The 13,842-nt window shown below is 32.9% G+C and overlaps 2 protein-coding genes across 2 annotated transcripts; one reads left to right on the top strand and one right to left on the bottom strand.

The window, feature by feature from the left end:
• Positions 1-6,014: 6,014 nt before the first annotated feature.
• Positions 6,015-6,736, top strand: LOC108342575 (uncharacterized). Its single transcript, XM_017580365.2, has one exon. The coding sequence runs from the start codon at positions 6,162-6,164 to the stop codon at positions 6,483-6,485; it is 324 nt and encodes a 107-aa protein (XP_017435854.1). The 5' UTR covers positions 6,015-6,161; the 3' UTR covers positions 6,486-6,736.
• Positions 6,737-10,283: 3,547 nt separating this feature from the next.
• On the bottom strand, positions 10,284-12,026 carry LOC108342467 (uncharacterized). The gene is made up of 2 exons (XM_017580250.2): positions 11,023-12,026; positions 10,284-10,442 (listed from the first exon to the last, which is right to left on the bottom strand). Exons 1-2 carry the CDS (start codon positions 11,861-11,863, stop codon positions 10,438-10,440), a joined length of 846 nt encoding a protein of 281 aa, XP_017435739.1. The 5' UTR covers positions 11,864-12,026; the 3' UTR covers positions 10,284-10,437.
• Positions 12,027-13,842: the final 1,816 nt, after the last annotated feature.

Genomic DNA, 13,842 nt, shown 5'->3' with positions numbered 1-13,842 from the left:
TACGTTCGTCCTGTCTTGCAATGATCATCCGTGTGGATGTGAGCAGAAGGAGAAGCCACTCCAGAGGACGTGATCGAGGGAGAAGAAACTTAGTTGAAGTGGAAGTGAGAGCGGAGCAATAGGACGTTCGTCTTTCATTTTTGTTTAGAGCGTTCGTAGATGTTTAGATTGTAAATAGTAACTTATGAGGACGTTCGGTTTTCTTTTCTTTTGTAAAAACCGTTCGTCTGATTTAATTCCTGTAACTTTGATGCGCTCGTTATTTTTGTACTGGAGTCGTTCGGCTCTTAAATTTCTTTTAGGAATATAAAGACTGTTCACTTCACTGTTAATTGTAATTAATTCTGATTAATAGTAATTACTATATTTTGGGATGTTACATTAGTGGTATCAGAGCAGTTTTGTTCCTTGAAGGAACACTGTAGGTTATGAGCATACTATACTTTTGCTGTGTGCTCAACGTCCGTTTGATGAATGATTCAAACTCCTTAAAAATCTATTAATCATTGTTTTCTCTGCTTCTCAGAGAACTGATGGCACCAACACCTCCTTCTCAACCAACCGAACATGATGCATCTGATCACAATAGGCTATTGAAATCAGTAATAGGAGTACTTCAACAACAGAACGCTGCATTAGAGCAGCAGATTACGATCGTTTTACAAAATTTGGAAGCCGCACGTGCCAATTCTGAAGCGACCCAAAGACAGCTAGTGGAGATCCTAGAAATCACTGAGAATATTTCAGGAACATCCACTTCCTCTGGGAATAAAAGGACCGAGTGGAGTTTGGAGAGTTTCCTTCGACATCATCCATCTAAGTTCAATGAAAAATGTCTTCCTGGTGAACTAGAGAAAGTCAATGAATTAGAGAAGAACGTGACAGTAGTGGAGCAACACATGAAGCAGCAACAGCAGGTTGTAAGAGAAACCACATCTTCAAGGAATAATACTAATTCAAGAAGGACAAGGAGGACGCCCTACGCTCGTACTGAATTACCATCTATTTCTAGTGGTTCTCAGGCACAACCTTGGGTTGCTGCCAATCGGTCTGAACAGAAAAAGACCATAAAATGTTTTAAGTGTGGAGGACCACATTTCCGGTCATCGTGTCCTCAACTAGTGGAAGCAAAAATATTGCCTTCAATGTGGGGGAAGCGGACATGTCAAGAACGAGTGCAACATGGGAGAACGAGCAGGGTTGGGGCCACCAAAATGCTGGAAGAGGTCAACCAGGAAGAGGTGGCCGAGCACAAGTGGGATGAGTCTATGTCTTAACGGACGCTGAAGCAACGAGCTCAGGTACGCTCATCACCTGCACTTTCTGGCGGTATGAACTACTCTACTGTACACTGTTTAATTATTTTGATAAGGAGGCTATCCGGTCTGATAATGTATACACCAGCAATTGAATTAGTTTTAATATCCGACAGTGAGATAGATGCTTATTATTATATTAGTGAGAGTGTCATTTTATAGGATTGACTAACTTAGGAGAATACTTCACGAGAACGGTGTGTCGGCGTTCGGTTTCTTTTAATTTAGACCCTTCGGTAGCAAGAAGGTAACCGAACGGTAATAGTAGATGCTTGGACTGATGAGTCTTCCTAAAGCGGCACCACAGCTATCTACTCAGAATAAGAGTTCAGTCTCGTTCACACTTATGCTAGGTGTTAGATTAACATCAGTAACTTTTTACAAAATAGCCTTTACCTAGTGGATGGAACCCAAGAACCAGTTGAATGAGTTGAACGTTTCATTAGGTAGTACGCACGTTTTACTAGCGTACAAGAATGATAAATCAGAATGAAACATTTGAGAGCACTGCTAGGAATGTTAAGGATAAGAAGAAGTGTGAGTGGAATTGTTCAAAGTGTGAATTACTGGATGAGCAAAGTACAAATACTAGGGCGTGTGTAAACAGTGATAAACCGAGAGTTGGGTTGATTGAGAAGTTTTAGGCACTTAACATGATACGAACGTTATTAGGGGCTTAGGTTGGGAGTAGGAAGTGAAGCGTTCGGTAGAACAGATCGAAAGTGAGTAATGAGCAGATTTTGAGTTACGAATGGACGGTGTGTTGAAAGTTCAACTAAGAGATTTTGTCCTTTATAGTGATTTGGGAGATGGATTTTTGTAAGGTCATCGCGATCAATTTAGTAGCTGGGTTTATAAGCAGAAGTAACTAGGTTTATGTGTTATAGTGTAACACGTTAAAATGTAAAGGTAGAACTTTCGAGATCGCACAACAACAGGGTAGGGTTACCTAGAACTTAAGCCAATTACCTTTGTCAATCGGTCATAAGGTCGAGGTACTATTAGAGTAACTGAGGGTATACTGACCAAGAATTTTTGCTTTATGAGCATCGGTTTGAGGACTTAACGATAATGATGGTTTAACTCCACAGTAGGTAAGCGGATTGATTTCTTAGAATACAAACTGGTAGCAATTCTGGTAGAATTTTTTTAATTCATCTCTAGGTTCCGTGCAGCCAATGAAGAGTAAGTTAGGTATCCGGTTGAAGAATTATCCAGTTATCATTCTGAAGGAATGGCTCGACGAGTAAATCGATTCTGACGTTCGCATATTTGTACAAACGTCTGCTTTGAATCAATTAGGGGTCAGAGATAAAAATTACCTTTAGTATAGATAAAGAAGAAAATCCTAGTAAACGATCTCTAAGAATCCTTCTTTTTCTACGCTAACCAAGAAATTCATTACCTAATCTAAACTTAAAATATTTGATACTATACTTCAAATTATATTTATTCAGTTTCTTGTTGTAAATCGTTTGGTTTTGTCTGATCATTTGTGGCCAAACATTCTCTCCCTTTGAGCGTTCGGTTATGAACGAACGTTCGTGTCTTTTGACTGCTCGGATTCATTCGTTCCTTATCGTTTGACCCTTTTCGTTCGTTCCTTATTGATTCGTTCCTTATCATTCGCTCTTTTCATTTCGTTCATTCTTTATCGTTCGTTCTCTATTTTTTTTTATTATTATTTATCTAGCGTTCGCCATTTTTGTCCTTCACTTGGATTAGCTATATAAATATTGTAACTGTCTTAGTTTTCAATAATAATTTTTCCTTGATAATCATATTACTCGTTATGTGTTTTCTCTCCTCTATTTTTCTGATTTCTTCTGTTTCTTTTGTAAAAACCGTTCGTCTGATTTAATTCCTGTAACTTTGATGCGCTCGTTATTTTTGTACTGGAGCCGTTCGGCTCTTAAATTTCTTTTAGGAATATAAAGACTGTTCACTTCACTGTTAATTGTAATTAATTCTGATTAATAGTAATTACTATATTTTGGGATGTTACAGTTATTATCTCTCTTAAGTTTGTAATTTAATTTAATTAGGTAGCCTCTAGTTAAAATTCGTCCTTACTATATTTATATTAAGAATGTGCTTAGAAGAGAAACTTCTCTTCTCTTGAATCTGAAATTGAAAAATTATATTTTTACATATATGCATATATATTACCGCGAAAACATTGAGGCATCCTAAAATATTCATAAAATGTTAAAGCACAACAAATAATATGGACAAAAACCAGACAAAAATAAATAGATTATTTTAGAAAATGTTTTTATTATCATTTACAAGGAGATTTTCTTCTTGTGTGTCCATATTTATTTTTTTAATTTTATCTTTTAGATAAAAGTTTATTTTATAATTAAAATAACTATTTTATTATTTTTATTTTTTAAGTGACTAATTCTTTAAATTTAACCATTTTTTAAAATTTAACAATTTTATAATTATAACATTACCTAATGTAAAACTTTTTCTTTTTCTTCTTTTAAAAATAAACTGAAATTTTCTTGCTCTTATATTCAAAATATTTTTCTTTGCTCTAGTTTATTAAAAAAAAATTTCAACCTCATCTCCTTGTGTTGGATATGTCCTAAACTAGTTAAAGATAAACACTTGATTTTCTTTCATCGAGTCACTCCACTCGTATTTTCTTTCATCGAGTCACTCCACTCGTAAAGTCTCTATCTTCTTTTGTAGGTGACTAGGATGACAACGGGTCGGGTCGGGCACAGATAGTACCTATCCACGACTCGACTCGTAAAAAAAAATCCAATCCATAACTCGTCCGCTACACGCACGGGTACCTGCATAACAAATACATGCGGGTATTTTAAAACCTGCGGGTACCCGCAGATACCCGCAAAAAATTAAAAAAAAAATATTTTTTATTTTTTTAAAATAAAATTTAAATAAATTTATAATATATATATATATATATAATATAAAATAAAGTAAATATAAATTTAAATTAAATTTAAATTAAATTTAACCTAATAAAATATAAATTAATTTTATTTTTTAATTAAATTTAATTTAAAATAATAAAATTTAATATTTTATTATTATTTTTTGCGGGTAGCGAATACCCGCGAGGCAGATAGTTTAATACCCGCACACGGCCCGTTTAGAAGCGGGTATTAAAATACCCGCTACCCATTACCCGCGGGTATCTATTATACGCGGATATCAACTACCCGCAACGGATGATACCCACGAGTACGAGTATTTTTGCCAACCCTATATGTGACTTTTAAAACTATCTAAAGTCTTTCCTGTTGAATGTAAACCCAACATAACAATTGGGTTAGTAGTTCAAAAAAGTTTATGTTATGGAACCATTATAAGATCTCGAAATCTTTAAGCCTTTTGAAAGGGATATAATTTATCTAACACGACAAGATGAGAGAAGCTAACATTTATCATATAGTATATGCATACTTTCTTCTATTTTTGGTTGCTTTTGCACCAAAATTTGTGATATGGTATAATTTTTGTAATGCATGATATATATTTTGACCCATGAGTTAGATTAATTTGTCTTGATGTGTGTACTATTTTGCTTTATTTCGTTAGATATTTTATATATGAGAATTAGAATGAAGAGTTATAAGATGTGAGATTGGTCAATTTGGTACAAATTGGAAAATGCAAGTGAAATAGGTAAAGAAAAGGAAATGGTGAATTTAAAACACTATTTCTAGTGTTTGTCATGCTATGAGGGATGTTTTCATAACACTGAGCATCACTCAAAAATTCCAAAATATTCCAAGTCAAAGAGCATTTATCGTGTAGAGCTTTAAGCAATATTTTTCATCATAGGTGCTACCCAATTTCCTATTATGTGTCATCTTCACAAAATGATGATTCTCGTTTTATTAACGATAGAATAAAGCTAAAATTTTAACAAGAGCTCTAAACACATAGTTCTTTACTTTGACTGGTCGAAACTTAAATTAGAGGTTTGTTTTTCTAGTAAGGTTTCCATTAATTATATTATTGACAGTTTTACCTTTGTTTTTCTTTGAGTATATACTGATTAATTATCCTAATGGTCAAATCTTTATTGATTTTAACATCAGAAAATATTGTAATATTCAAGTTTGACCGAACTAGTCATTCAGATAAATAAATGATATAAAACAAAAACTTGAACTTTAAAGAGATATGTTAAACAGTAAACAAATAATATTAACCTCGTAACAAAAATGGAATGTATTAATAAAAAAGGTAACTTATAATTACTAAACATATATTTTTTCTATGATTAAAAATACAATAAAATTATAATTATAAAAACAAATACAAATATTTTAACAGTTTAATTATATATAATTTTATTTATTTTGTAGATGATTTTTATTTATTTAATTTATAAAAAAAATTAAATTTTAAAAAAATAATTAAATTTTAAAAATCAGTTAAAAATTGTAACTTGAAAAGATAAAAAAAAAGTGAATACCAATCTTCTTTATAAAAGTATATACTACGTATTTTAAATCCCAACGCTTTAGTTTAGTTTTTATCTTTTGCCATTTATACAAATAACTATTTCGTGATGATCATCTCAAAAAACAGATACAATGTCGCTACATGGAAAGCATTGTGGTTTTTATTATATATTGGATTAAAACAAAAACAAGGTTTCTTGTGTTCAACGAAATTTACCGGTCACGTCAATGAAAAAAACGACATCTACCAAGAGGTAGAAAAATTCGTTTTGAAAAATTAAAAAAAAAAAATCAAATATGCGTCAAATATAAAATAGCTTTTCAAACTCAGTTCTAATTTTTGCTTTGTATGGGAGCTTTACCAAATTCAAAACTTTGAGATTTTCATTCCTCCATGGCGTTCTCCCTCAACCAGCAGTTCACTTTGGTGTCAACCTTTCTTCTTCTTCTTCTCCTAAACGCTTCTGTCTGCGAATCCTCTCACGGGTTCTCCAGATATGGTGCTAGAATTTCCGGGGATGGTTCCAGTCGGCACCTGTTGGAGTCCAGGAACACTCAGCACCCCAACAACTGTGGAGAATTGGTGGCGCAGTCTCAGTGCTCGAGGAACTCAAAATGCAGCTGGTGCACCAGTGAGGACCTTGATGATATGTGTTTCAGCAAATCTGAGGCGTGGAGGTTGCCACAACAGGTTTACTCTTGCACCTTGATCCGGTGAGATCCATTCTCTTTTGTTTTTTTTTTTTCTCTGGGATCTCTGCTACCCTAAAGTGCAATACGTGAGCTGCAATTCGTACGAAGTCGTGAGTTGATGGAGGATGGTGATGTTGTAATTGTAACTTTTGTGGATTTGTTCATTCGGTCTATGATTTGTCAGATTCGAACCATGTTTAGGATAGAGGAACAGAAGGAGAGGACTTTGTTTGATCTTTTGCTGAGTAATTTTGTTTTCTAACTTGATTTTTTTTTTATGGCGAGCTACTGACATTCCAGAAGCTTCTTTGCGATGAGATTAATGTTCATCAATTTTTCCTTTAATGTGCTAGTAATAACGAAATCCCATTGATATTAAGGTGAAGATGTGATACAAAAGATAAAGCACTTAGCTCTGTATATTGTAATGATATACTTCTGATAATAATTAGAATAAGGACACGAGAGATTAAAATGGAAACTATTCCTAAGAGATAAATTAGGATACCCTAAAACAACATGGAAGCTTCAAACAACAACAAAGAAAAATCAAGATTAAAAGATGTGGAAGTGTAATAGGGGGTGGAGGTTCTTAACAAGTGGGCTTTTAAGTCTAACAAATTTCTATAGATAAATAACTCACAGTCGTAAGAAATGAAATTTAAATCTAATTTAATCTTACAAAACCAATTTAGTAAGATTTGCATCCATTCAATAAAGATAGAAAAGACTCATTGTGCCTAGGATTAGGGACCAAGCTGGACTGCATTTGAGACGGAGAGTGACAAATGATAATGGCCGGAATGGAGCGGACAATATTGAGTTGTATCTAGAAATAAAGGCCAACAGCACCTAACTACTTCTAGAGGCTGTTGAAGCCGAACAGCTTCAAACCGCCCTCCCCATTGCTGTGCTATCTTTTAAAAAGATTCATACAATAGTTAAAATATCAACAATCCAGCTATAATCACAAGAAACAGCTGAAAATGTCAAATCAAAAAGAGAGAGCGAAGATGGCAAAACACAGTCCAAGAGAGTCAATTAGACATCAGTAAGACTAACAATGATGGTTGGACGTGATCAAAGATTGTATGGTAAGTCCAACAATGGCAAAGAAGGAAAACTCTAGGGAGGACAATTAAACATAGGCCTAGCAGATTCCCTAAAAAATACCTATATGATGGAGAAGAGGAATTACACACTAAATGAATCTAAATCCAGGTTTGGATATTTATCAACAAAAATTTTGTGGCAACAGCTGCAGGTACAGATTTTACTAATCAGTCATCTTACACTCGCCCATATTTAATATGTTATTTTTAAAATAAAACTAATATTACACGTGCATCCCTATATAATTTTATGATCACAATTTGCAAATCTTGTTTTAACAATTTACTGTTTCACAATTAAAATGTTGTATTGAAAATTGTAACTTCTTATTGCCACCGTTTGACATATTTGCCGTTGTGCCTATGTCACAACGTCATTGCAAGGTCATTCTTCAAATCTCCAGTCAAAGAGTTGCTTGTCTAGCAATTTCATCTTTATAATATGGATACAAAATAATAACTGTTTAAAAGATTTGGAAGTAATTGGTCTGAGTATGGATGTTTAAGATACTGAGATATTACTACCTATTATGACTCTGTCAGGGTATGGTTCTAAAGTTTGGTCCTTCTGAAAACAGAATGTAGGGACATTGTTATAGTATTCAACCCAAAAACAACACGGATGTCATCCCTATATTAAAGTTTAAGAGCATCTCTGAGGGATGTATAATTTACCTTTCCTGTCAAGCTACCATTCTAAACACAGTAGCACTATCAGAGCAGTGTGAGGTGTCATCTGAAATAAGGAACTGGGTCTTACGGAACCAATGGTAGTATTTTAGAAAAAATGGGCCCAGCAATTCATGTAAAGTAATCAACAGAAGCAGCAACTAGAGAAAAGAAATCCAAGAAGTTGAAAATGCGCGAAGGAAAGATCATGACAATTCTTGTTTAATGATTTAATCATCACAATTCATATATTAGATCTTAAAACTCTAACTCCTTTTTATCACTGTATGACATATTTGTCCTCGTGTCTGTCACACCACTGTGCTGAGGTTATTCTTCTAGTTCGCTAATAAAGAAACACCGCTGATCAGATATCTAGCAGTTTCATCTTTATAATTAGGACATGACATAGTAATGTTGTTCAAACAGATTTGCAAGTAATTGGTCTGGATATCGATATTTAAGTCACTAAGAAGATGAACAAAAACATGGTTGAATAAGAAAAGCAGTCCTCAAATTGAGAATAAAACAGATCCATGAGACACTAGCATTAGAACACCCTTGTCTTCACGCAGGCTCTAATACTACAATCTCAGGACCAGAATCGTGGGAGGACCAAGTGCTCTTCGTCTGACTGGTCACCAGCATCTAAACAGCCTTTGCCCCTCTGCACGCTCGAGTGATAGTCATGTTAATAGTAACATGAGATTTGTCCTCAGTTCTGAATAACCAATATTTTGAACATTCAAATTAAGAATGGGTCACGCTTATGATAACTGCTACTGCTCAAACTTAAAAGGAAATTCTTACCACAACTATGTATAAAATTGAATGTTAGACAGGGAAAAGCAATACAAGAAATTGAATAAAGCAGTAAAGGTAAAGATGTTGCGTTTAATGAATGAACGTACTAGATATGATGGGATTAGAAATGAACTTATTTGGCAGAGTTGGGATAGCACCTGTTAAAGAAAATATTATAGGGCTGTGGAAGAAGACCTGGCACAAAAAAGAGAGAGCACTGACTCTGTTCTATACTAATAGAAAACTATATATGTGCAGAACTGACCTTTAAATCAAATTGGGTATATTATTTACTTGTGTAATTGAGAGAGAATCACCGTAACTTCAAAAATCAGTTTCACGACCAAAAAGAGATTTATGTTTGTTCATTTATATGGTGCCTGAAATCTATATTGGATATATTGGCCAAGATTAACACGAACATGTACAAAAGAAATAAGCTTTGAAGGAAACTTAAGGTTTTTTTATTCCGTTGTGTAGTTGAGAAGGAATCATCCGATCTTCAAAACCAGGTTTGTTCAAGATAATTAGTGTTACGTTAACAAAAACATGCAGTGCCTGAAATCTGCACGCGAGTACAGCTACAATAGAACTTTGGAAATCTCACATCCATTAAATAAATATACATACATACATATATATATATATATATATATATATATATATAATTGATTGTAAAATTAAATTAAATTTAAAGTTTATTTCTTATTTTAGTATTCTATTAGAGACATACATACTATAACAACGAAGGTCACCGGTGATGGATTTTTCGAAAAGATTTACAAAATATGAGTTCTTCCTTCTGTATTGTTTAACATTTTTATCTTTACTAAATTTAAAACTTAAACTCACAATTTTCATAAAAATAATACTTAAAAGAATAATTTCTGTCTTTAAAATTTTTTGAAAAATAAATTTTGTAAGAAAAATTATATTTAAAAAACTTCAAAAATAAATTTTGTAAAACATATTTAAAAAAATATTTTTAGGAACTTTTTAAAAGGTAAATTGAAGAATAATTCAACAGTGAAAAAATTGATTGAATTAATTTTAATCTGCTTTGTTAATTAGAGAGATATTTTGTCAGCTAAGTGAAAATTTTGTATTCACCCCCTAAGATATTATTATGCAACAATGAGTGTTGAAATCCTATGTAATCAGTTTGGAAGATCCTTTTTCATTTAAGAAAATATTCTAGGTAATTAAGTGTTAGAAAAGGTTGGCCAATCCAAAAGATACCATACCATGTTCTCATTATCCCAGGAACAAAGATACACATACACTGCATTCTCGACTGTTGATCGATATTGTAGGAATCCATAAACCATTTTTCGGGCTTAAGATGTCCTTCCTTGAGCCAAAACTGTTCACACGTAGGGCAAGCTAGTTTTGCTAACCTGTAAGTACAAGAGACTAGGTTACCTTTCCTGCTAATATGTGGCAGTTTGGATATAACATTTTCATCGAACATGCCAGTCTTGGACAAAACAAGAAAGGTAATTGCAAGCAAACCATTTTGGTTAGATTTTAAGGTCTTGATGGAGTGCATACAATCAATCTCAAACCTTTGCAATTTAAACGAAAAGGGAGGGGAATTGCAGTTTAAACACAATTTTGGAACACTTGAGCATTTTAATTGGAAATAGTCCCCTGTTGTAAAATGTTCATTGGAGTCAAAAAATGCAACCATGATTGTAGGGTTCTTATATTAGAGGATTGTCATTTGTTGCAAATCCTTTAACTCAATATCATGTCTTAATGGAAGTGTACTTAAGAATTATTAGAGCCATTATTAGAAAACATACTGACAGAGAAAGAACGAATAACTAACGCATCAATTAAAGTTAACTTAAGAATTAGTAATACACAGCATTTCCCCTCCCTTCTCACAAGACATTGAACAAACACTCAGTTCAACTCACATAGGGAAGGAAATAAATAAAATAACAAAATGCAAATAATAATAAGAAATCTAACGTTGCTGATAGCGCTTAACAGCATCTCTCATGTCATCACAGCAATCAGACCCATCAAAAAAGCTTCTCAATTTCCAAAGCTCCCGGTCGAAAATATCATCCACGAAGGGCCGAATCAGAATAGCATTCTCGGGTTGGTTCGAAAAGGAATTCGGGTTATCATCCACTATAACCACCCGTTTCAGATCGCGACCAGTTTCGTTAAGGTCCTTCACGAGCTTCCCGTCTATGTGGCGGCACGAGTCACGGTAGAGCCGGTGCGAGATGAACCGGTTCCGGTCCAGCCTGTCCAGCACCATGGACGCGTACTCCCTTAGCGCCGCCGTGAAAACGACAACCTCATACTTAGAGGCAAGGGTCTCAAGGAACTCGTCGACGCCGGGGCGTTTGAGGACATAGAAGTCCATGGGCTGGCCGTCGATGACCGGCCGGACGACGAAATCAAAGTGCTCCGGCGGCGGCGAGGGGTGGGAGTGGACAAGCGTTTCGTCAAGGTCAAGGAACACGGTTTTACGGACGGAGAGGGACGGAGGGAGGAGCGGCGTGGCGGTGGGGTCGTCGAAAACCAGGGTGCGGCGAATGGCATCGAGTTGTTCTTCGTGTTCTTCTGTTGTTGTTATCTTTCTGAGGATCTTGTAAGAGGTTGCTTTTTTCTTGTGGGTGGTGCTGAAGCGCGCGATCTTTGAGAAGAGTTTTGTGATACGGCGGCGGATGGAAGCCAGGGCAGCAGAGGATGCCGCCACTACATTTTTTATGGGAGTTTTCCGGCGCCAACGACGGTTGTTGTTGTTACGAAGGTCCTTGATGGACTTCACTGGTCCTCTCTTCACCTTTGATACCATTTTTGGAATATTTTTGGAAATCAGAGGAAGAGAGATAAACGCAGAGAATGATGCGATTGTGATTGCGTCTGTGTTGAATCGGGGCCAATTTTAAACTCTAGGTACGGTACAACGGTAACGAGCAGCTTCGGAACCGAAGCTGTATTATTATTGTCTTCTTGTTTCGAATTCTTGCCTTTTTTTTGTTACTGTTGCTTTGTTTCTTTTCTGTGTTTATCTTAACTTCAGTTTCCGAAGCTTCCTTAATTTTGTTTTTTATTTTAGATTAATAAAAATCTAGGAAATAAAATCTAAAAGTGTAAGAATTGGTTTTGTTGTTAATGAAATTGTAATATACACACAAAAAGATGTAGTTTTAGAAAACAACTGAAATTATTAGTGGGACTGCATATATTTTTATTCATTTAAAATTAGAAAAGATTAAATTGTCCAATTAGACCATGAGCCTATAGAAGGTAAAAGAGTGAAAAATAAAAAGTTTCTATCAGAGGATAACAAGATAAGGTGCTCATGTCTAACTTTGAGTTACACTGGTTCCTATGAAAAAAAAAACTCATTAGAAAATAAAGAATTTGCTATGTTTGTAACAAAATATATATATATATATATATATATATATATATATATATATATATATATATATATATATATATATATATATATATATATATATATATTATAGGTAGATTATTTTTATTATTATGTACATAAAAGTAGAAAATGTTAGTGTGTTTACACTGGGAACGTTGATCTGATAGAATTATACCGTAAATATTATTAATGAGTACAAAAACTACAATATTTTATTCAGTATTGATTAAGATAATTTTTTCTTGAGTTGGATTGATTATAATAAGAAAAGTAGGCATTGTTTCCGTTTGATTTAACATTAATAACACTATACCATAATTAAATTATTTATTTAATAAAAATATTTATAATAATATTATAAAGACTATTTTTATAATTTTTTTTATTTGAATAATTATTATGATGAAAAAGAAAATCTTTATTATCATTATACATGTGTATTTTCACTAGTTTTAATTAAAGTGTTTTATTAATTAAATTAATGTTTAATTTTCTAGTTAATACAGTGGCATTTTCTTCTTCTCTTTTATGTTTTAAATTAAACAAAATATTTTTTTTTACATTTGGTTAATTAATACATATAATTATTTGAAGTCATATTATATATATATATATATATATATATATATATATATATATATATTAATTATTACACAGAAGAAAACCAACACATGAAACATTATATAAAAATATATTAATAAATAGACACAAGTGTAATAGATGTTATAGATTGTGATTATTTTATTACATACTCCATAGGTATCGAAATGTGGTCCATCAAATTATAGCTTAAAACAAGTTTTTTTATACTACGGTTGGAACTATATTCTATTATCATTTATAGATCATGACTCACATAACAACTATAATCAATTAATACTTATGAACTATAAAATAGAATTTGTTTAATGTAAAACCTCACTGATAATTCAAATGAAAATCTTATACTTCATATATCAATATACACAAATTACATAATTCAATTCAATAACATAATATAATAAATCATTCTACAAAACAAAGTTCAATATCACAAACGTTTATCACAATCTTATTATCACTACCATAAATTTAAAATAAGAATATTCTTAACTTTTACTAGCTTTCTATAATTTAAAAATATTTTTTTTCAAACTAAAACTTTACATCTCAATGATTGAAATACTCTTAATTAGAGTTTATTGCAAAAACATTCAAATATGGTAGAAATATATTAAACCGAAAATATCACTTCTTTCAAAGATTATTTCTAAGACTGATAATCAAAATTCAACCAAAGAGAAATATAAAAATTATACTATTTAAAAATACCATCAGTTCAAAATACTTATATTTTCCTTAATTACTTAATGGTGTAGTCAGTTTCTAAAAATATTGAAGATTGAAGG

Source organism: Vigna angularis, chromosome 6 (assembly GCF_016808095.1).
Source record: "Vigna angularis cultivar LongXiaoDou No.4 chromosome 6, ASM1680809v1, whole genome shotgun sequence".
Taxonomy (NCBI): Eukaryota; Viridiplantae; Streptophyta; class Magnoliopsida; order Fabales; family Fabaceae; genus Vigna; species Vigna angularis.
This window is presented reverse-complemented; position numbering and strand designations above follow the sequence as displayed.

What these genes read in the sequence shown, in the direction of transcription:
- LOC108342575 (XM_017580365.2), top strand. Translation starts at nt 6,162, where the DNA reads ATGGCGTTCTCCCTCAACCAGCAGTTCACTTTGGTGTCAACCTTTCTT.
- LOC108342467 (XM_017580250.2), bottom strand. Translation starts at nt 11,863, where the DNA reads ATGGTATCAAAGGTGAAGAGAGGACCAGTGAAGTCCATCAAGGACCTT.